Below are 23,868 nucleotides of genomic sequence, written 5' to 3'. Positions count from 1 at the left end.
TAAAATAATAAAGGAATAAGGTAATATTTCATGTAATTCACTTAAAATATGAGACTATCTAATAAGTTTATAATATTTTATTTAAACTACAATCACGGATCCAAGCGTATTGTTAAAGTTCACGTCTCAACTTTGTTAAACGAGTAAAAAACATATCGAAAAGCGTGCCTGCATTCAAGCCCAAAGTGGTTAAGCTTAGCCGAACCATGAAGAATTACCCTATTAAAATTACGTAACACGGTGCATGAAACTTTTTATATCGATCGATAATGCAGGCAGGCAAAAGCAAGAAATAGTTAGACGAAACTGACCCACCTACGTACTTGATAGACATTTAGTTTGAGGTACCGAATCCAATTGTTCCGTCACAGTTCCATGAAATGCGCTGCGCCATGCCTCGGTTAATTAAAACTCGACGGGACGTCACGACACTTACTCTACTCATGCATACACCTCTCAAATGTCGCATTCCCAAACGACATCTCTTTATTGTGCCCGATTTCGTAATGCGACATATACGAGATATGTGTCGCAATAGAAATCAATTTCTCTGCTTGTGATTGATTGAAGCAATCAGGAGCACTAGCTGCATACGTGTAGCTATAGTATAACTAGAAAACTTTATTCAATGAATACTTTTGTTTCAGCATTATCGTCAATTAAAAGTAATATAGACAATTCTAATTGTATACTGGTACAAGATGTTAAAGCAGTAACGCATTCTCACGGCAACCGAGATGCTTTATCGACATCTTCTCCATCGGACGGTATGATTATCAAATTTATTATATAGTTTCATTAATATCAGCTATGAGAAACAAATACTATAATAATCTTAATGTTGTTTTAAGAATCGATATCAACATCATCTCTGGGTTGGTCAACGACGGCTGAAGCAGCTATAGAATCAGCGGTAATACCTCAACAGGCACAACAAGCTGCGCCGCCGCCGTGGTCTCCCGCGTTCGAAGTAAGAGATTTCGACCAACTACACAGTGCCACAATACCTGCCTATCAGTTTTGGAGCTCTGAATTTAGAAATAAACAGCCAGCCTTCGTAAGCCTTAATTTTACAGTACCATGGGGAGCAAACTTTGCCGTATACGGAAGACGAAATGTAGCACCGAGTGTAACACAGTATGATTTTGTTGAATTTATTCGAGGAGGTCGAGTAGATCATCGGCTGAGACGTAGAAGAAGCACTCTCTCTCGGGACATAACTGATCACAACTTTAATGATTGGGAATCTTTGTTCACCTCATCGAGATCATACCAAAGATGGAACCATACGATAACGAAAAGATCCACTGACATGAGAGTGAACGTTAGTGTGCTGCAATATCTGGATACAGGCCGATGGTTTATATCGGTTTATAATGATGAACTTCAACCGCACAATGTAGAAATGATAGTATCCGAGGCTGAAGGTGTTACGAACTCATGCCCAGATGATTGTTCAGGACATGGCTCTTGCTATCTAGGAAAATGCGATTGTATGGATGGATACGAAGGCCACGATTGTTCTAAAAGTTAGTATTTTAAAATATTTTAAACATTATTTTGTATTACGAGTATTATGTACAATAAAAACATTGTATGGTTTCAGGCGTATGTCCCGTACTTTGTTCCGGTCATGGTGGTTACGCGGGAGGTATTTGTCATTGCTCAGAAGGATGGAAAGGAGCTGAATGCGACGTGCCAGCCCACGATTGTGAGCCAGCCGATTGTTCGGGACGGGGACAATGTGTCGCGGGACAGTGTCATTGTAAACCTGGATGGAAAGGAGTTAAATGTGATGAAGGTAAGAGCTTTACGTTAATTATACGCATTGAAAGCTTCTGCCTTTTTTGTTTTAAATAAATCGATCTTATTCCATTTATGCATATTAAGTATCATTTAATAAAATAAGTGGATATGTTATAGGGTTTTATTGTATGTTATTTTTTATCGTCAATTAAATTTGACAATTTCCAATCTTGAATACACACACTATGGGCACAATTAGTTTTAATATTAACAAATCATATAACCTAAGGAAGTATCTAAGTCTGCTTACTCTTATGCACGTCAATAGTACAAACAATTATGTAAGAAAGTTTGCACTGCATTAAAACAATATGAAAAAGAATGTTGCATACTATTCTGTATCTTTGTAGCAAATCTTATATGCACCGCTGTCATACTTCCCAGACATTATGAAAGTTTGGTAATCAAATAAATAAATTTAACAGAGGATTGTCTCGATCCCACTTGTGGCGGTCACGGCTCGTGCGTCCGCGGGCGATGCGTGTGCCGCGCGGGCTGGCGAGGCGCCGCGTGCACGGAGCGAGACGCGCGCGTCCAACGCTGTCTGCCCGCGTGCTCGCAGCGCGGCGTGTACGATCTCGACGCGGGTAGATGCGTTTGTGACCCATTGTACACGGGCGACGATTGTTCACAAGGTAATTGCATAGTTTTGTTAATATTAATCGACTATCATGAATTAAAAATTGTTTTAAATTAAATTGTTCAATATAAAATCCTTATAGAAGTACTTAAGTAGGTATTTTACTACTGGATAATTATTCACTAAACAAGTATCAAGAGCAACAATCAAATTATTGTTGTAAGACATATACTTTAACTGTGTATTGCCAACAGTGGTATGTTCTCTGGATTGCGGCCCACACGGCGTTTGCGCGGAAGGTGTGTGTCGCTGTGATGACGGCTGGACAGGATCGATGTGCGACCAAAGACCTTGCGACACCCGTTGTCATGAACACGGACAATGCAAAAACGGCACTTGCGTGTGTACTCAGGGTTGGAATGGAAGGCATTGCACGATACGTGAGTAATCCTGTTTGAAAAAGAGTGTTATTGACAAATGTTTAATAAAGATATTCAATGCAAAATTTGCACAGAAAGTAAGCGAAAAATTAATCACACAATTATTTAAATATTTTGCTGTGCAGCTGGTTGTCCCAACGGATGTTCTCGTCACGGCCAATGTCTGCTGGAGGATGGCGTCTACCGCTGCTCTTGTGCAGACGGGTGGGCGGGAACGGACTGTTCCATCGCTCTCGAACTTTCCTGTAGCGATAATGAAGACAACGATGAAGGTAACTTTTGCTTGTATTCCCCCAAGTGCCATTATTTAAAATAGTTTAATGACCAAACGGATCTGACGGAAATACAATTTTGAAGATGGCATGACGGACTGCTCGGATTCTGAATGCTGCAGTCGACCTGAATGCACCGAGCACATTATGTGCTTAGCTTCCAATGATCCAGTCGAAGTTCTACTACGTAAGCAACCACCATCAGTCACCGCATCATTTTATCAACGCGTCAAGTTCCTCATTGAAGAAAACTCCGTCCAGAGCTACGCGCATATGGACGAATATTCAGAAAGGTAGGTTCGCATCTCAACAACAACTCTCGCCACCGTATTTGTATAAATGAGAAGTAGGCCGTTTTTACAAACAATAATTATATAACGTTTAGGATCAATTTAAAACGTGCACTTTATATTAACAGTAGATCGTACGATCATATATTTTAGTGTAAAATATAACCATAAAGGATAGTACCTACCGATCATATTAACATGATGTATGTAGGAAATAGCACCTTTACCACTTATCCCACTCATCTTCCTAAACCCCTCCCTGGATTTGGTGTGTTTATTTTATTTGACTTATAAAATGATTCAATTCATATTCTTTTTCATCTGGTGGAAGTATTTTGATTTTCCTATTTTATTTTAATAAAGATTTCGGCTGTCCTAGCATGTTTGATTTTAAATTTATTTAAATTTTTTTGGTTAAATTTGATATCTTACTTTAATGTTATGTTTTCACACCAGATCCGATGTGTTGTGTATTGTCTAATGTTTATCCTTTGTGTGTGTCTAACCCTACCTGTTTGTCTTAATAAAAATAAAAGCGTCTAATTAATACGATAAACATTCTTGTAATTACAATCAAATCAGTGCTCAAAAGCTTCGGAACAGTTTTGTTTGTCTTACTGTTTGGTACATTAACACAATTTGACTGAGGCTAATTTTAAGCTCGAATCATGACAGACTCCTAAGCCGTAAGTTAATCAGAAATTGGTAAAGAGTCTCATATTTTCATTATTTTTCAATCGGAGAATACAAAGAGAAGATATTTATACAATTGTCAATTAGAATAGGTTTCTTTCATGATCAGAGTCGAATAAAGGTAAACTCGAAAGACTTTACTTCTTTTCTTTGAAAGACAAAAACAACAATAGAAACGATCAAATCCCGAACAATAACGAACAAGACAAAGCAAAACTGAGAAAATAAAGTAGTAAACCCACCTCGCTTTATATGCAAAAGCGCCTCAAAAGTTTGTTTGCATTAAAACACAAGCCGCTTCACTATTTTATTTGTGTTGAAAAGTCTGGAAGGGTTATATTGCGTTCTGGCATTTGTTTCTTAGATGTGAATAACATAACACTTGACGGACGTTCGGTTATTCACCATCCAGCATGTCTTATACTTCGTGTTTGAATAGAAACCATTATCTTGGTGCAACCTACATATAATTGAAATAATTTTCACAATAGTGGTGGTGCTGTTCTAATGCAAACGGGCTTCTTGTTTGACTCATTAAGTTTTACATGTGACGAAATTCGTATAATTAATCATATTAAAACAAGTGTTAAAACGCAAGGTAACCGGGGTAGACGAGCGCAATCGACCGCAAAGGTTGCAAATCGGGGTGGGGTTGCACTGAGGGTTGTAGGTATCTGTGTAGTAATCTGTCCTGTCTTTCTGTGTCCCTGTGCCGCCGTGTGTCCGCCACTCCTAGCGAGTTCTGGAATTCCTTTACACCATGGTAAGTGTCAGTCAGCCCACCCTCGCCCCTCAGTGTTCTGTATCTGTTGACCTGTTCCCTTTTGTTGCTACTCCTGCATATATGTGTGATGCCCGCGCCCGCCGCCTGCCTCATTGGCACGCGAACGGCTGCACTAATGCTTTTTATGTTTCGTTCACTCCTTTGTCTGTATTTGTTTCATTTTCTATGTGTATGTAACATCTGTATGTCTGTCTTGAATGTTTCTTGTGGCTGCGACAAACTTCCTAAATTAAGTCCATAAATCACGCCTTCATGCACAATGGTCGGCGTTTTATTTCATGTATTTGTCGCAACCACAACAGTATTTTGTAATGTTTATTGTTCTCGTCTACTGTGCTTCTATTATAGCTCACATATACTATGGTATATTTTTGTTGGACGATACGAAATTTAGGAAAATCATTACGCTTTCACGCAAAACGTTAGATACACATTCGTTAGGTTTATGTAAAATATACAAATGACGCGAATCGTATAAATTGAATCGAGCAAAATTCAGCGAACACGCAAAATTAGCTTCAAATGAACTTACCCCTTTATGTGTTCCTTACCCTTTGTCTGCGTCTTTCATCTGTTAACCAAACCCTTACCCTTAGCCCAAGCTCTATGTGTTAGATCCTTACCCTTGTAACTAACCAAACACAACTTTTGAATGTTCTCGGCTACTTCACAGCAAGACGGTAGTAAGCTCGTCGACTTGTACAATACAACCATTGCTTACATTACATCACACGGTCATTAAATATAATATTCTATTTCAACAAGCACTCTGAAATTGGTGCAGAAAAGCTTACGATGTTTGCATTTATAGTTTAAGTCTTAATACATTATTGTTCTTAGTTAAGTTATTAAGAAAATGTTCACCAAGTATGAAATACGTAAGTTGTTGACCTCGTTAAACAAAATGTTTAAAATGTGCATAGTTTAGGATGCATTTTCATATTGTGTAATTTTTACAGCAAAGTGCGTGTATATTATCATATTTTGTTGTGGATTTCTGTGTTGCTATAACAATAACAATTAATATAAATTAATATAACGTGATAACTTTTATATACCTTAGAGAGGTGCAAGCTGAACATAAGTAGATATTATTTTTTTGTGTATTAATAAAAAAAATCCAAATAACAGAAATTGCATTGTACTAAATGTTCACAAACTTGTAATAAAATGTGTCTTCAGGTATTTTGATTTCCGTCTTTATTATTTTCAATATTTCAGGTTATTTGTGATTAACTATTTTATTAAAGATTACACTCAGAAGAAAAAGGAGGGATGGTAAAGTTTAATATTACATTTTGTGCTTTAAGTATATAAAGAATGTAGACATCCAATTCACTCCATGCTTTAAAAGTTATTTTGCAGTAGCATATTTTCTTGCACCAATTTCAAGTGTCACAGTTATGATATTGAACATACAACATACTCGTAAAAGTCATGTCGAAAAATTACTATTATGGTCTATGTGGCAGCTGTTACATGCATAAAACCTACATACAATCCTAGGTAAATTTCAGTTGACATTTATTTTTGGTTTACAGTGTTTTCGTAGCCTCTTTTTAAATAAAATTATATTACATAATTTTACCAAACATAAATGTTCACTGGAATTTGTTCTATATATTTAGCTGATCCTGATAAGAGAATGTGCGATGCTAAGAACTTCTTATTTTATTTTCAATTTTTATTTTCATACTTCACTTTCACAGTGTATATTAGAGAATGTGATAAAACGCACGAGCACAGTGAATCCTCAAAGTTAATTGAGGAAGCCCCACCAACCGAATGATTCACAAGCTAAATTTAAGTTTCCTTAAAAACGTTGTTTATTTATTTTAAATTAAGACACTATTTTAATGTGTTACATTTTAAAACTAAGTATACTATAACATAACCACTTATACGGTCTATATATACGGTCTTCGATATAACTATCCACGTAACATTTTAAAATATTCGATGGAAATTAATAATTTGGTCTGCACGTGATTGCCAATAAAAGTAATTTCATAAAACGTGTTCGGTCCGATGCCTCGGCACTTGACCTATCGGACGTACTGCGCTGGAGATGCCAACTCTAGTACATTTAATAGTTTCAAACTTTTTTAGGTCGGCCTTTCAATAAAATATGATAAATTTCGAAACATTTTAAGTTTACAAATTGCTTCTACTTGTAACTTTTATTCGTTTAAATACTGAATTCTTATATTTCTAGTTGAAACATTTCTTAAGAAGTTTTTCCTTCTTTTCAACTGTGAAATGAAATTATTTCGAAGTTTGATGCATTCGTAATAAAAGCTTGTGAATCATAAAGTTGAGCTGTGCTCTGCGTTATATCTGGGCACGAAATGACGAGGAGTGGTATGTGCAGCCGAGTATCCGTGATGCGGGGCCAAGTAGTGTCCCCTCAGGGCCTGGGAATAATCGGCATCAGGGTGTCCGTGGACCGCGAGGCTCGTTTTGGATTCACGCTGACCAGACAAGGAGGGTGGTACGTACACACTTTTCAGTTAAAACGGTATATTTTACAATTTATATTTATTATTTATTTATCAGTTATGCATTGTGGAACAATAAATAAAATTCAATTGAAGATATAACGATAATACTTCTTTATAGGTATATGATATTTTTTACCATTGCAATATACATATCATATTAAAGGCTATAATGCTCTCTCTCTTTTGTAAATATAGGCAAATATTTTGCTATTTATGCTTTCATAAGCATATAAATTCAATTATAACAATTGATGCTACATGTACCTCTACCACATAATAATTAAAGTCGCATTGGATTCTACACCAAATTTTTACGTAAAAAAAAATGATTCTATAGAACGATTTATTGTCCTGAAATATAATCTGACTTCTCAGTAACATGTGCTGTATTCACTTAAACACAACAAAACATAAACAACAAATAACAATTTAATACAATTTATCGTTAATTTACGTACAAATCCTCAAACTTATTTGCTAACGTACATAAAAACTATACATAAGGCGAACGCCAGGTGTAAAGGCACGTGTAAAGATGTATTAATAGACAGTGGTGATATAATAAAATGTACGGACGCAGTTTGCAAACCTGCTAACCTTTACCTTACACGCAAATGTTGCATTATACGAATTAAAATATTTTGTAAAAATTTAAGCTACAATTTGTATTCGGATCCGGCTGTTAGCGATACTTTAAAGACTCGATAACAAAAATATTTGGCTCTCTTATGACCTATTAATGGATTTGATCAATTCAGTAAATAAATGGTTGAATATCCGGAAGGTTTGATAAATTTGCTTATTATAACCAAAAAATATGGTTATTTTTTGAGATTGAAATCCTAATTATGTATTTGATTCGAATCTCATATCAAAGTATTTTGTGAATGACAGAAACAAGATCTCATATTGAAATAGATTTCACTTGCACTCGTTAAAATATCGTGGAAAAAAAAGCTAAGGCTGTGATAATATATTATATAGACTTCTATTATAAATGCGGAAGTTTGCAAGGATGTGTATGTGTGTTTATTACTCTTTCAAGCAAAAACTACTTAACCGATTGCAATGAAATTTGGCACGTAGATAGCTGGACCACTGGAATAACATATAGGCAAGTTTTTATTCCGATATTCCTACGGGAACCGGACGAACTCGCTCAGACAAGTGTTTCGCTTTTATAATATTAGTAGCTTTTGCCCGCGGCTTCGCTCGCGTTAATTCGGAAGAGTTTAACAGATGTTATTACACGAATAAACATTTCTTTTGAATCACTCTATCGAAGATCCATTGCGTAATTTTAAAGATTTAAGCATACATAGGGATATAAGGACAGTTAAAGCGACTTTGTTTTATACTATGTAGTGATTAGGATTAGGAAGATATCAGGATTGATTAGTAGGAAGAAGGATAGGACAGGAACGAATAGGTACATAATATTCAAATTATGATTACATGATCCTTCAGTGTTGTATTGAAATTATTAATATCTATAATGCCTACATACAATAAAAACTTTAATTAGATTTTGCCTCGAACAAAATTCAAAGTACATAACCATAAAATAAATCAGCTTCAATCATGAAATTGAGGAATAATTTACCAAACAAATCTAATCAATCGGCCTAAATGCAGCCATTCAAAGAAAGTGGGCACCTCAATTACAATCAATTCAAACCCAACATAGTCCTGAAGCAAACCAAGCGCGTACTTATATAATTGACTTCAGAACTTAACAGAGTTCAGTGAACTAACATTTCTTTTATTGGAGTATTGGCTATGAAAATAATGTTAAACTTATACGAATAAATAAAAAATTATCATTTATACATTCTTCAATATTAAATTTTGTCTTTTCATAAATTATTTATCATAAACGTACGTAAATATAGTTAAAGATGTCGGTGCAATGTCATTAAAGCTCATAAAAATACTTAAAGGTAAGAGTTCAAGTTTAAGATTGAATCGTAGGTACGTTTTATTAGTTTTTTCTTATAACATTAGAATTGAAAACAAGTATCAAATATGATATCGCGTGACGCGTGAAAATATAAACATGGGAGCCGCTGGTCGTTACAAATATATAAAAATAGTCGTGTAGGTATTATTAATTTTCAGTCACGGTTATTACAAATTCTTTAGACGTTACACGTAATCATATTACGTGAAGCGGAAACTATCGTCCATTACCGAATAGCTGGACACGCTTTGATGTTATTTCAATATTGGTTGTGTATCCAATTAATAGTTTTTGTCATTTACATGCAACACAATTCTTGATTCTTATTTGTGATGTTAAACGTAATTTAAAAACCAGCCGTCTATTAATAACATACACATTATATGTACATTCATTTTAAATATTAAATTAACAAAAGCGAGTAGGTCTACCGATAGATATATTTTTAGCTCTCAAGTCTCATATACATATTATGTTTTTTATGTTTGCAATCACAGGTATCGTTAGTTTTTCAATTGTGTACCTATTACAAACCAATTTTTTACTATTATGTAATGTTTTATCAAAATTAGGCTTTCGCTTAATAATTTTAAATTAATAGAATATGTAGGTTTATATGCTTATGAAATGAATAAAAGGTAGACACGTAACAAAAGCAATTAAAACATTTGTAATGCTGCGAAATTAATTTTAATTTAAAACATTTCTTTGACTGACACTTGACAGATTGTCAGTAATTAATTGTATTAAATCACTTAAATAACATTAAATCGTAAAAGGTTCGACGTGCTCGTCAATGGCGGAGGAGCGGTGACGTTGCAGTTCCAGAGATCACCTTTCAAGCCTCTGCGGAAGACAGTCTTCGTGCCGTGGAACCAAATTGTAGTGCTACCTCCAGTGCAGATGGAATTGAGCGACGAAAACGTCAAAGTACCAACACCGAGGTACTCGCAGTATTTTAATGTACTATTAAATTAGAGAATAATGTACCCAAACGTTTACATTGAACTATGTGGATACATAGATGAAGCTCCACTAAATAATTCAGATCTTATGAACAAATTCTGTGTTTCAATAGCTATGGTAAATTATAGTATATTTTTTAAATAAAAATATTTATCCCAATTTATATCATGAATACGAATGTAACTCAGTCCGTATGTCTGTATCTCTTTACGTATAAACCACTGAACGGATTTTGATGATATTTGATACAAAGATATGTTGAGACCAGGAGGCCATTTCTACTATTTTAGTAATACGACACACCATTACAATTGAATTGACAGTCAATTATGATTATAACAAAATTGGTATTCTACAAAAACTAGATGAATGAATGTAATGGCTTCTCGATGAAACATATCTCCTTATTACCGCCGCAAATATGTCGTATGTCGTAAGCTTCTCATGGCAATTTTGTTGCGGTTTGATAGGATACGATTGTACGTAGGATACGATCGTATCCTATCAAACCACAACAAAATTGCCATGAGAAGCTTAGGATACGAATAGATATTTAGCAAAGTACCAAATATGCCAAATCATACCGTCACGAACCAATTGAGACACAATTGAAGCATTTTGAAGTTAGCAGACTTATGTGAGTAAATCCCCGGGACTGTTAAATTATACAGTTAAAACACTAAAATAGTTACAATTTGCTCCTTAACCTTTGATTATCAATTAAAAGCATCAGATGTATAGTAATTGAACCAGTCACTTTAGCTATTGGAACCCCGAGATAAAGGTAGAAATATATGTATCAAAAATCAGCATTTCGAAGTTATTTATCCCGTGATATGATTCAAAATCCTGTATTATTATAACATTCTCTAAAATTTGTTTCCGATTTTGATGTGACAAGTATAAACTTTTATAGAGCCCCTCCACTGTTGGGCTGGTCGCCGATGCCTCAATGGTGGGAATCCAACGCACCTCCTTGTGGGGTCCATGACCATGAGCGGCTAAGGCCCGAAGTAGTCGCCATGCCAGCTCTTGCTGCTCCGGCAACTTCTTCACCGACGACCACTACTGTTATATACCCTGAGGCGCAGGTTAGTATTGGAGTTATTGATTTTAAAATGAAACGAAATTTAGTACAGCTTAGAGTTGAAATCAAACTCAAGTCAATAGTACCGAATAATATTGTATCAAATTTAACATTTACTTGGAAATATGAAATTCTGCATCATTCAACGAAAATTGCAGAATATTCTCATGTGCGTTTTATTTTTTTTGTAGATTTCTTTTTTTTTCTTTTGTAGAGCTTTTTGCAATATCTGATAGTCATATTGATTTATTTAAATTCCCCAATCTGGTATCGATAGACTGACATCATCATTTTAAACAAATTCATTTTTTCAACTAAATATTGATCTTGAATATTTTACCATATGAAACCAGTTAGTACCTACTATAAGGTCATTCATCGTTCATCACATCAATTTCGCAGATCGTCAGTGAATCAATTGGCATACCGGGCTCATCTGTGAAGCTGACTTATCGTTCATCCCAAGCCGCCGGCTATCTCTCCTGCGTGCATATACAACTTACACGCAAGATCGTCCCAGCGGCTTTGACCAGAGTCCATGTAAGAGTGGAAATAGAGGGCTCTTTACACACTCATACGTATGAAGCCGATCCTGATTTGACACATGTCTTTGCATGGAATAAGCGCAATGTATATAAACAAAAGGTAAGATAAAATTTATGGTTAATAAACTGTCGATTTTTAACGCTGTGCTCAAACAAATCTTTGATAGTTAAAAAAAAACACTATATATAACAATATCAATATCAATTTCATGCATTCAAAAAATATATAAGTACTTGTTGCAGTATAAAACAATTTTTAAACCCACGTTTAAAATATTAATTTTAGGTGTACGGGCAAGCTCAAGCGAAAATTTCAATCGGCTATGAATATACATCCTGCGCCTCAATTGTATGGGAAACTCAAACAGCGACTCTAGCCGGGTTCGATGTAGACATATCGGATATCGGTGGGTGGGGTCTGGATATCCACCATCATTATAACTTCCATGAAGGTGTATTACAGAAGGGTGACGGAGCGTTACTACATTTGAAACAGTACCCCAGAACTGTACAGGTAACGATGAGTTATAAGAAAACTTTTTATTATCTAATATACTTGGTTCATTCTTTATTTGTCCCATTACCTAGTGAATGAAATTGAATAGTTTCTGATTTAACATTCATATTTCATTTATATTAACGAAATAGTTTTATGTAAACTTGATAATAACAAAAGTTAGCTACTAATACTTGGGTTTTGTGACTTAAGTCGTTATTTAAGGTACCAAAACGTACATAAGTATCGCGCGCGTCTTAATGTGGTACAGTACTGATTTTTATGGAATCTAAATTTATTTTTAAAATACCAAATATTTCCAGGTTGTTATGGGAACAGGTCTTCAAAGAAGTCTTGAATGCCCTGATCATTGCAATGGGAAAGCGGCAGATTCGAGGCTATTGACACCTACGGCATTAACTTCTGGTCCTGATGGATCACTCTACGTTGGAGACTTTAATCTAGTTCGTCGTATTACTCCTGAAGGAGTGGTTACCACTGTACTTCAATTAGAGTAAGTTTACTGGGGCTATTCAAATATAATCAAAAAACATTACTTAGCATGTAAGTTAGTCCTAGACATCCTCCAAAATCCATCCTAGAAAAGTAAATGTATATTATTTTTACACAGAACAACTCAAGTGGCATACCAATACTATATCTGTATATCGCCTGCCGATGGCTATCTTTACATATCAGATTCGGAGAGGCATCAAGTAAGAAGAGTTATAGTTTTGGAAAAAGTCAGAGATCCAACAGCGAATTCTGAGCCGGTTGTTGGCAGTGGTGATCGATGTGTACCCGGGGATGAATCTAACTGCGGTGATGAAGGACCTGCTATTAAGGCCAAGTTGGCCCACCCTAAAGGTAAAACCTAATTGTTAATTAATCTAAAAAAACCCATCTATCAAAATGTACCGTTGTAAATATTTTACCCATTTTTTCACCTTCCAGGTCTTGCTATAGCAGCAGATAGAACCATGTACATCGCAGATGGAACTAACATTCGCGCTGTTGATCCCAGTGGAATTATTCATACCTTAGTAGGACATCACGGTCATCATAATCATTGGTCACCAGTGCCATGTCGCGGAGCTATCGCTCCTTATGAAGCCCAACTTCAATGGCCTACTGGAGTAGCTTTGTCTCCTCTTGATGGATCTCTTTACTTCATAGACGATAGAGTTATATTAAAACTGACTGTTGACATGAAAATAAAAGTAGTTGCTGGCCAACCTTCGCATTGCCGATTGGGAAGTGATGGTAAACCTATTACAAAAACAAACAAGACAAGCACCGACTTCAGAGAAGATTCAAATCTTGGAACTATATTAGCAATAGCTTTTGCTCCGAGTGGTATTTTATACGTAGCGGAGTCAGATTCCAAGAAAACAAATACTATTAAGACAATTGACCCGTCGGGCAAAATTCTGCATTTTGCTGGAAAATTACAAGAGAACTTGAAGGAATTGAGTTGTGAATGTAATTCTTCTTCGTCTGCTACGGTTATCCCTATAAATCCAAGAGATGAAGGTGCAGGTTGCCCCTGTAAACTCAGTGTAGCAGCTGGAGATGAACCGCCAACAAATACTGAAACATTATTATCATCAAATGCTAAATTTCAAACGATATCGGCTCTAGCAGTTACACCAGATGGTGTCCTCAATGTAGTTGATCAAGGTAAGTTTTTACGCAAATTTTCAATATATTACAATAATATTCTGGAATATTTTAGTACTGTGTTAGTCCAGAAGAATTTATTTATATTAATTCATGTATATTATTTTATTTTAGGTTCACTGCACATTCTAGCTTTGAAACATTACTTGCCTTCCCACGATGAAAACGGAGAGTTCAGGATACCATATCCACCGACATCGGAAGTTTATGTATTCAACCGGTATGGTCAGCATATAACAACTAAGGATTTAACTTCTGGAAAAACAAGATATTCATTCCTTTATTCCAAAAACACGAGTTTCGGTAAACTTTCCACTGTAACGGATGCATCTGGCAACAAAATACAACTTCTTCGTGATTATAGTAATATAGTAAGTTCTATAGAAAATACACAAGACCACAAACTTGAATTGAAGATATCTGGTATTGGCTATCTTACAAAAATAACAGAAAAAGGATCAGCCGAATTAGAATTCGATTACGATGCTAACTCAGGATTACTAAACAGTCGGTCTGGGGTATGTATGACACTTCTATATTTTTTTTAACACTAATAATATGCTGTTGATGATATTGACTAACTTTCATTTTGCTTATTAACAGGCTGGCGACACAGTAATCTACGATTATGACGAACTTGGTCGCGTTACGAAAATTATAATGCCCTCTGGTGAGCAAGTACATATTACTTCAGGCTTAGCCAAAAACTATGGACTCGCAGTTACAGTATCTAATCCTGCTAGTACCATACCAGTAGGAGTGGCAAAGAAATGCGAATATGTCTTACATGGACAATCCTTCAAACAAATAACGATAAATAATGGAAAACAAGTAATAGAAGGTAGAATTTACTCCAACAATACTTTACTGCTTGATACTCCTTGGTCCGGTAAATTCGAAAGCATAGCTGCTGCTAAACATCCTTTACTGGAAGCAGCTTTACCCATTGAAGCAGAAATGCTCCGCATGTGGTCACACCAAACAACGACATTTGGAGATGGTTTAATCAACAATATGTATTCGTTGTACACTTTAGTAGGAGACGTAAGGAACCCACAACAAACACTTAATCGTGAAATATGGGTGAATGATTCAAGGGTGTTGATAATTGAATTCGATCAATTTAAGAGCCGGGAAACATTCTTCAACGCTGATAGAAATCCTCTTTTCACTATTGCCTATGACGTAGCTGGTTTACCGTTATCCTTCACACCACATGGAGCTGGAGTACCTCTCAATATCTCCTACGATCGATTCTATAGAATAAATGGATGGAAATGGGGTGTAACTGAAGAATCCTATAGCTATGATCCTCACGGGATGCTGTCTGAAATAACGAGCCCCCAAGATGGTACAAAGTTCATTTATTATAACGAAGGTAATCTCGTTTCCAAAATATCTTTAGCTAGCCAACGAAGTTTCACATACAAATACGATAAAGACGGTGGTCTTACACATGTAATTTTACCATCTGGAACAAATCATTCATTCAGCGTTCAACCTTCAATTGGATTCTTAAGAGTAACTTATACGCCACCTGGCTCTTCTAAGAAATATTTACAACATTATTCGCATACTGGAGAATTACTACAAACCGTCTTCCCTGGTGACGGCGCTAGAATAATATACCGGTATTTCACAACGAACAAAGTATCCGAAGTTGTCCATGGAGATGGTCAGACACAAATCCACTATGCAGAGACTAGTGGCTTACCTTCTGAAATATTACACGTGGATCGAGAGGTAGACTACCGTTGGGAATCAACGTATGTCGGCGGATTGTTAGTTGAAGAAAGATTAGATTATGGAGCTAAAACAGGACTTAGTAACGCCAAAATAATTTACGAATACGACAATAACTACCGAACGATTTCTGTGCAAGGTCGTATTGGTGGACAAACTTTAATACCATATCACATTGTTTACAATAGTAAAACCGGTGCACCCGAATTATTGGGACAATTCACAGTATCAAAACAGAAATGGAATGAAACATCTGTGTACGATGGCATCGCCATGTTTTCACGTACTCTTAATGAGCAATTCTTGGAAAAAGAAATAACAGTTAATATCCACAGAATGGAAGTTTTCAGGATGGAATTTTATTATGATAGGCATGGCAGAATATCACAAACAAGAACTCATACACGTAATGTAGGAGTGAATACATACACAAATGTGAAAAACTACACGTGGGATTGCGATGGCCAGCTTACGGGTGTGGAAGCCCAAGAACCTTGGGGTTTCCGCTACGATGACAATGGAAATATGTTGTCTTTAACATATAGAGGGAATACTATACCTATGGAATATAATGACATGGATAGAATAATTAAATTTGGTGAAGGTCAATACCGTTATGATAGCAGAGGTCTTGTATGGCAAAATGCTAGGGAAGAAAAATTCCAATATAATTCTAAAGGTTTATTAATTAGAGCAACTAAACGTGGAAGATTCGACGTCCGCTACTATTACGACCACCTTGACAGGTACGAACTTCAACAATATAAGAAGATTTTTACAAATCATTTTATCTGATTGTATGCAAAATTTTAACCATTCATCTTTTTACAGATTATCTACAAGAAAGGATAATTTTGGCAATGTTACACAATTCTTCTATACAAACAAAGCTAAACCACTTGAAGTTAGTCATATTTATTCCCCTCGAGAAAACAGATTCATTACTTTAGTTTATGATGACCGTGGTCATATTATATACATGCAGGTAAGGCCAAATTGTAGTTTATCTTCACAGTTATTATTAAATATTTAAAGTAATTGTTAATATAAGTAAAACATTTAATCATTTTTTTAAGGTTGCTCGCCATAAATACTACATTGCAACTGATCAATGCGGAACACCAGTAATGGTATTCAATCAATATGGAGAAGGCATCAGAGAAATCATGAGATCACCATACGGGCACATTGTATATGACTCAAATCCATATTTATATCTGCCTGTAGACTACTGTGGTGGACTTCTAGACCAAGTAACATCCTTAGTTCATATGTCGAATGGAAAAGTATACGATCCTCTGATAGGACAGTGGATGTCTCCATTATGGGAGAGCCTTATAGAAAGAATTCACGATCCCACTCACCTACACCTTTACAGGTTTAACGGAAATGACCCTATTAATGTGAGGCCGCAAAATAAAAAACCAACTGGTAAATATTTCCAATACAATATTATTAAATAATTTGAGTGTGTAAAGTTCCAATGCTTCATTAAAATTTACATTATCTTTTCAGATCATTTGTCTTGGTTGGAACTATTGGGGTATGATACTAAGAGCCTTGCACCACAACTTTACCCAGACGAATTACCAGGTGGTTCCGTTTTGCCAAGAATTCCTCAAGGTCGTCCTATATGGGGGATGGCTCCTGATTTAAGTAGTCCAGGCCTGCCTTATGCAACGTCACTTCTGCCAAGCGTTAGCATCGAATCAGGATTTTTGTCACATATGTCAAACAAGAGAATTGCTGACTTCCGTAGTCTATCGATACCCGCTATGTCTGCTCTTAAAGCTGATGCACTTGATCTTACTCCCAAGAGGATCGGTTCCGATTCTGAACCTCCGTTCGGAAGAGGCATTTTAGTTTCGAGAAACTCACGTGGTAGAGCTGTGGTCACGACTGTGCCTTCAGCTAATGCTATCTATCGTGACGTATACACATCAGTATTTAATAGATCTCATTTACTGCCCTTCTCATTCGTGGTACACGGTGACCAACAAGACGTATTCTATTTCGTCAAGGAAGAAACGTGGCGCGCAGCTGACGATAAGCAACAGTTGAAGCGAATGCAGGGCAAGCTTAATGTCACATTCCATGAAGTGGCAGAAGGAGGACGCTCATATGCAGACGTGAAAATACACGGCCAAACGAGTATCGTCAATTTACGATACGGTACTAGTGCAGAACGGGAGAAACAGCGTCTTTTGCATCATGCCAAAGCATCCGCCATAAGAAAGGCGTGGCACAGAGAACGTGAGATCCTCAGAGCCGGTATGGGCGGGTCGATGGACTGGTCCGCAGCTGAGCTGGACGAGTTACAGAAGGCGGGCTCGGTGGGCGCGTACGAGGGCGAGTACGTGCACGACGTGACGCGCTACCCCGAGCTGGCGGAGGACCCGTACAACATCCGCTTCGTGAAGCGGCGCTCGGAGCGCGCGGAGCGGCGGCGGCGGAAGCGCGACGACTGCCGCGCGCCCTGGTGGCTCGCGTGGGACGACCTCTGCTAGTGATGTGCCGCCATCCATATGCCAAATCGTGTGAATGTCAAATCTATGTGTCTAGTGTGCGTGTGAACGGTGAAGGACGTGTGTGCGAGTGTAAAAATATATTTTGTAAATAGTATCTATTAATTGTTAATTGTTGATGTATGTATGTAGACGCGAATCCCTATCGCTATGTAAATATTAAATTTTATTTGCAGGGAGAGAATGGACCTTTTGAGAGGACTGATATTAAATTAAATAAATATAATGTATTGTATGTATAAATAAGATTTATGTGAATATGAAATTATTTATACTTATTTATCGGTAAAAAAGCTTCGATCGTGTCCAATGTTCTTATAAATTTAGATGAAGACTATTTGAAAGAATAATAAAAAGGCATACTTTTTTAACCAAATTAATGTTGTGTTGTCACTTTTTTAACCCCTTCTTTATCAGATACACTCGCAACAGGGCTAATAAACTATTTTATTATTCATCTTAAATAAATTTATCAATACCAACAATACAAGATCCAAACCAAGTTCTAGATATTTAAAGTATTGTTTTAAATATAGACCACAATATATCAACTAATCTATATTATTTGTGTATAATAATTGGGAGAAAGCTATTAATAATGCGAATATTGTGTAAAACTTATTTATTCATGTTCGAAACGTCAATCTCTGAACAACATACTCAAGTTAATCTATACAATATCAATTTATACACAAATCCATCAACGCATTCATATATATCTTATTATACACTTCGTTATAAGCGTTAAGACGCACATCACATATCATTTTGAAATATATTTACATTACCTACATTTAACATAAAGAACTAAGACACTGGAAACTTTATACAACTGACTGTCACATAATATGGGTTGTATAAAAAAATCTCCTTTGAAAAATATACACATTAATATACGCTATAATAGACATTTACATTCGGTTAAATTTCTGAGTTAATATTTAAAATTCCTCTACATATTGAGCTACATGTCCATACACAAATGAGATCAACAATTCGCACGATTTGACTACTTCATAGTAAACAAATATATTTCTTGTATTTCACGACATTCTATCCTATGAGAAGTTTTCGCTTATTACCATCGTTATAAGAATACAATTGATTTAAACTTATACAATAGTGTGAATTCGGAAATCCAAGAAATACATTACAAAATGTGTAAACAGCTAAGCTACGCGTGCATAATCATAGACTGTTTACACATTCGATACAACTATAAACAAATATAATTTGCATCAAATAAAATAACGTTTAATAAAATAATTAAAATTGTGCGCCTGATTGTACATAACACTTGATCTCTACTCCGACCTCAATGATAAAGTAATGAAGCGATTGAAACGAGACACGCAACAAGATGTTACGGATCTCGTTTTTAAAATCAGTCTACACCATTTCAAGAATAAACATTCGTATGCAAATGAGCACATGGACATGGTCATAATTATGTCTAATATAACTTTAAAACAATTAAATCAAAATATTATAAGCCAATTTAATTTGAATATTTGTGCACCACAACGCTCAAAATAATTAAACATTTCATTACAAGAGAGTCCTCGTCAAGATAAATATATAGCGCCAAGCTTTTTGTAAAAATTCTGACCGGTTTTATTATTACTGTACAAGGCGAGGAACATGTTTTAATGTTACTATTTTATTAAAATCGTATTATATGCAGATATTATTTTTCTATAACAAATTCATTCATTTATTAATATATCCATTGAACAGCATTCTGTGGGTGAACTTCAAATCAACAAAAATGTTTTAATATAGGTTAAAATAAGACAACTTTCATACAAGAAAATATTACCATAAGAAAAATATGTCTTAAGCAAGAATATTCTAAAACCAATCACCCGTCAACCATGACTTTACAAATAAAATATATTAACAACAACTTTTGAACACAGTAACACACGCGACACGACGCAAATTCAACTTACATTATATAACATTACTTTAATTTCATTGTGATGTAACGCGACAACAATATTTATACAAATTTACAATTTTACAATACACAGGTATACGTTTCTTGTACTTTCATCAATGTTTAATTACGAATTTATTTTGCCTGGAACTGGCCCATAATACTGATTTAACAATGAGAAACGATAGCAGGTTTAATTTCGATTTAAGTACAATTGACTGATTCGACCTTCCCTTAACAAGAAACTGTAGGTAATGCGATTCTATAGGAATCATTGCATGTGAAAACCAATAACTTTCAAAAGAACAACAAGGAACAAATTCTCCTTATTCGTATGTGTATAACCTTAATCAATACACTAGTCTCTTATTTGGGCAGTAGTAAGCATAGGATGTTTGATATGGGGTTAGTTATAATTGAAAATTTAGTAAGCAGTGGTACAAACAAGTTATAAGACTAGAAGAACAAGGAATATATAAGAGGAGAATATAGCGACCTGATTATTTCCTATACATAATTCAACTACCACTTAATTAATTCGTTGATTGTTCATACCACACACGTTGTCAACGACGTGGAAATTTGACGTTTCAGGCATGCTTTTCTGGATACATATAAAAATATCCACGTGACATCTACACTACATTCGAATAAGGCTTATATCGTATTTAACAGCCTTATTATTTACTATATTGTTCGCTAGTATAGAGGGAACTTTAACAATCCAGTGTATGCACCCTGCTAGATCAAGAAATGTATAATATTGCTGTTCGAATATTGCCTTCACAAACTACGTAATAAGGTTCAAATTATGGTTTAATAGGGATAGCGAAATTTATTAAAGGAATGAACATTAAATCATCATTAATACAAATTCCATGCAAATTACTAAAAATCTATTATATCGATAATTACTTTCGATAGCAGCAACAAGGAGTAGAGCTAATTTTGGACGTTTTGAAAACGTCGGAAAAATACGGATGAATTAAAAATACATATTTCATTCAAATGTAATTTACACATTGCTATTTAATCATCATTGTATCAAATTCAATGCCTTGCTATGTATATTTATATTAACTCTAGGAAGCTTCTAGATAAAGCAACATGGCCATTAAAATAAAGAAGGAAATAATGAATTTGAACCCTAATGCGTAGAGAATAGGTATTGTTATTGAACGGAGTTTTACTTATAATTTAACCACATCCATGTCATGATCAAGCAAATACTAATGCACATTCAAACCCCATACATAACGTTTGTGACATAAAAAATATACACGATAACTTTGTATATAAAATATTGCGTTTGCATGATTAAAAATTATCATTTTATTTTATTATTTTATATAATGGAGATATTTATTGTAACAAAATGAATTCGTCAGTCTCATTCGGCGATTTTTAAAATATTACGTATAAATTTACAATAGTTGAACATCTGGCATAAATAAGTTCAATGTTTCTATTCCATCAATTGGCTATTCTCGCATATTGCACGGATACACACATCACTGTCACCTTAAATAAAATTTCATCTACTTGCACTTATTTACAATTTAACTAACGGCAGTGTGGTGTACATGAAGTCTTTACTATGAACTGTCCGGGTTCGATTTCCGTCGCACCTGATGCGCGTTCAACGGTTGCGTTTGGGGCTGTGTGATGAATTGAGCGGTGCCTGAAAACGAAAATATACTATTTAATGGATGAAATAGTTAAAAAGATTTATGTTCAAAATACAAGTGTGCAGAATGTTAATTTAAACATGGCCTTCGAAGTAGAGACATCTTTACCGATTGGATCTAGTAGCTAAATGATTTTAAGTCATGTGATTTTTTAAAACAGAAAACATCCACACCCATCATCAGACCAGTCACATCCAATACCAGATGGTTCTATATAATAATTTATTATAAACCTGATCAATATACATTTTTTAACACTTTATAAATATCCAAATATTATATGCTATTTAATAAAAAATCTCAAAATGGCCAACAAATTACGAAATATTAATGTATTTTATATAATTATAACTATTATAGTGTACCTTTTATAAGTTATTTGGAAACCAATGCAGTAAAATATAATAAAATCACATGTCACTCATTTCACAAATGCCAAAGTTTCTTTGTTTGGATGTTTTTCCGTCGATAAAGCTGAAACTACTGAACGGATTTTGATGAAATTTGGTATACAGAAAGGGTATGAGCTGATTTGGGTGACTGTATACTTTTATCCCGATTCAATTCTCTCATGGGATAAATAAAAAAACTTGATATCCGAACGAAGCCGGGACGAGCGTCTAGTTCATGATAATTGGAAAGAGACGGTGCGGCGGGGAGGTCTCACCGGCGGGCTGCAGCGCGGGGCGCGGCGCGGGGCGCGCGAGGCGGGCGGGGCGCGCGCCGCGCACCACCTGCACCGTGCCGCCGCGCACGCCGCCCTTCACGCCCGCCGACATCAGTTGCGCTGGGGACGCGAGTACGCGCGATTAGTGTGCGATTTATGTATTTTGGTTAATTCACTACATTTTCTATACGTTAACAGTTATGAATGGCATCATATTTAAAAATGACATATAAAACTTCATTGAAATCTATACGTAAAAATGCTATAGTTTCCTTTTCATATCATTGACATTTAAGTAGGTGCCAATTTCAAATTTACACGATTTACATGATTTATGTGTATACTTTTAACTTATTAATGAAAATGCCTTTAAATGTATCAAAATGAAATCTAAACACAGCAAATACAATCAGCCACTTACCAATGGGCAAACTGAGCACGGACGGCTGGTTAGCGAGCACGACGGAGGTGGTCGGCGGCACCGACACGAACAAACTACTGGGCGCGCCCGACACGTTCAGCGAGAGGGAGATGGGTGCCGCCAAACCAGGGATCTGGACTTGCACGTTCTGCACACCCTGCAGCCCCGCCAGCCCCGGCAACCCCTGCAACCCCTGCAGCCCCTGTAGCGTCTGCAGCGACGTCAGGCTCACCCCCTAAATGATAATCAATAAAATCTCAAATTTTATGACCAACGTACATAAAATACACTCATATCAAACATCAAAAACTATAAGCGATTAAACATGTCTATATTAAAGAGCTAATCATTAAATAAATTCTATAGAACAGATAAATAAAACAACGAAACTTAAAGCGTGACCGAGCGAAGCGTTAGTTCGCTTATTACAATTAAATTAAGTTATGAGACAAAAAAAGTAAGATTTGTTTGTTTGAATAATAAGAAATTTTGATAAGAATTGAGGACAAGAACGTTATGTGTACAGTAAAATCGCTCACCTACACAGCACAGCGGACAATGCTGTGTATACAATGAATGACTGGCATGACTTCAACTGAAGTTTAGCCACACATACTGATCAATAATGTATATAACTACGGTTTACTCTCCATATGATCAGCTTCCTTTCGGTTTTTTAAATCTAGAGATACGTGGCGTCCGAACTGTATATATTTTTTACACTACTAATAGCTACTCATTGTATATATATTAGTGTTATTTAACCTGTAAATGACACACAGGCT

At 35.6% G+C, this 23,868-nt stretch overlaps 2 protein-coding genes across 7 annotated transcripts in view; one reads left to right on the top strand and one right to left on the bottom strand.

Annotated features, from left to right (window-relative positions):
- The window catches only part of LOC119833662 (teneurin-a), a 213,835-nt gene extending 195,087 nt beyond the window's left edge, over nucleotides 1-18,748 (top strand). For 4 of the 6 annotated variants that reach the window (XM_038357777.1, XM_038357781.1, XM_038357780.1 and 1 more), the window contains 21 exons: nucleotides 648-767; nucleotides 852-1,529; nucleotides 1,607-1,801; nucleotides 2,232-2,441; nucleotides 2,641-2,826; nucleotides 2,952-3,098; nucleotides 3,184-3,391; nucleotides 4,818-4,844; nucleotides 7,237-7,356; nucleotides 10,106-10,270; nucleotides 11,209-11,383; nucleotides 11,782-12,024; nucleotides 12,211-12,438; nucleotides 12,744-12,934; nucleotides 13,052-13,287; nucleotides 13,375-14,100; nucleotides 14,215-14,618; nucleotides 14,704-16,589; nucleotides 16,675-16,828; nucleotides 16,920-17,274; nucleotides 17,359-18,748. In XM_038357777.1, coding sequence (XP_038213705.1) covers nucleotides 648-767; nucleotides 852-1,529; nucleotides 1,607-1,801; nucleotides 2,232-2,441; nucleotides 2,641-2,826; nucleotides 2,952-3,098; nucleotides 3,184-3,391; nucleotides 4,818-4,844; nucleotides 7,237-7,356; nucleotides 10,106-10,270; nucleotides 11,209-11,383; nucleotides 11,782-12,024; nucleotides 12,211-12,438; nucleotides 12,744-12,934; nucleotides 13,052-13,287; nucleotides 13,375-14,100; nucleotides 14,215-14,618; nucleotides 14,704-16,589; nucleotides 16,675-16,828; nucleotides 16,920-17,274; nucleotides 17,359-18,350 — 7,646 coding nt within the window. In that variant the 3' untranslated portion in view covers nucleotides 18,351-18,748. The remainder of the gene's footprint in view (nucleotides 1-647; nucleotides 768-851; nucleotides 1,530-1,606; nucleotides 1,802-2,231; nucleotides 2,442-2,640; nucleotides 2,827-2,951; nucleotides 3,099-3,183; nucleotides 3,392-4,817; nucleotides 4,845-7,236; nucleotides 7,357-10,105; nucleotides 10,271-11,208; nucleotides 11,384-11,781; nucleotides 12,025-12,210; nucleotides 12,439-12,743; nucleotides 12,935-13,051; nucleotides 13,288-13,374; nucleotides 14,101-14,214; nucleotides 14,619-14,703; nucleotides 16,590-16,674; nucleotides 16,829-16,919; nucleotides 17,275-17,358) is intronic. The other 2 variants (XM_038357778.1, XM_038357782.1) reach the window with 1 other exon arrangement.
- A 1,234-nt stretch (nucleotides 18,749-19,982) lies between these two features.
- The window catches only part of LOC119833364, a 4,998-nt gene continuing 1,112 nt past the window's right edge, over nucleotides 19,983-23,868 (bottom strand). The window contains exons 2-5 of the mRNA XM_038357350.1: nucleotides 23,849-23,866; nucleotides 23,084-23,318; nucleotides 22,663-22,782; nucleotides 19,983-21,988 (exon numbers count right to left, since the gene is read on the bottom strand). Coding sequence (XP_038213278.1) covers nucleotides 21,903-21,988; nucleotides 22,663-22,782; nucleotides 23,084-23,318; nucleotides 23,849-23,866 — 459 coding nt within the window. The 3' untranslated portion in view covers nucleotides 19,983-21,902. The remainder of the gene's footprint in view (nucleotides 21,989-22,662; nucleotides 22,783-23,083; nucleotides 23,319-23,848; nucleotides 23,867-23,868) is intronic.

The sequence above is a fragment of the Zerene cesonia genome, chromosome 17 (genome assembly GCF_012273895.1).
Source record: "Zerene cesonia ecotype Mississippi chromosome 17, Zerene_cesonia_1.1, whole genome shotgun sequence".
Taxonomy (NCBI): domain Eukaryota; kingdom Metazoa; phylum Arthropoda; class Insecta; order Lepidoptera; family Pieridae; genus Zerene; species Zerene cesonia.
The sequence above is the reverse complement of the archived record's forward strand: the minus strand, read 5'-3'. Positions and strand labels throughout refer to the sequence as shown.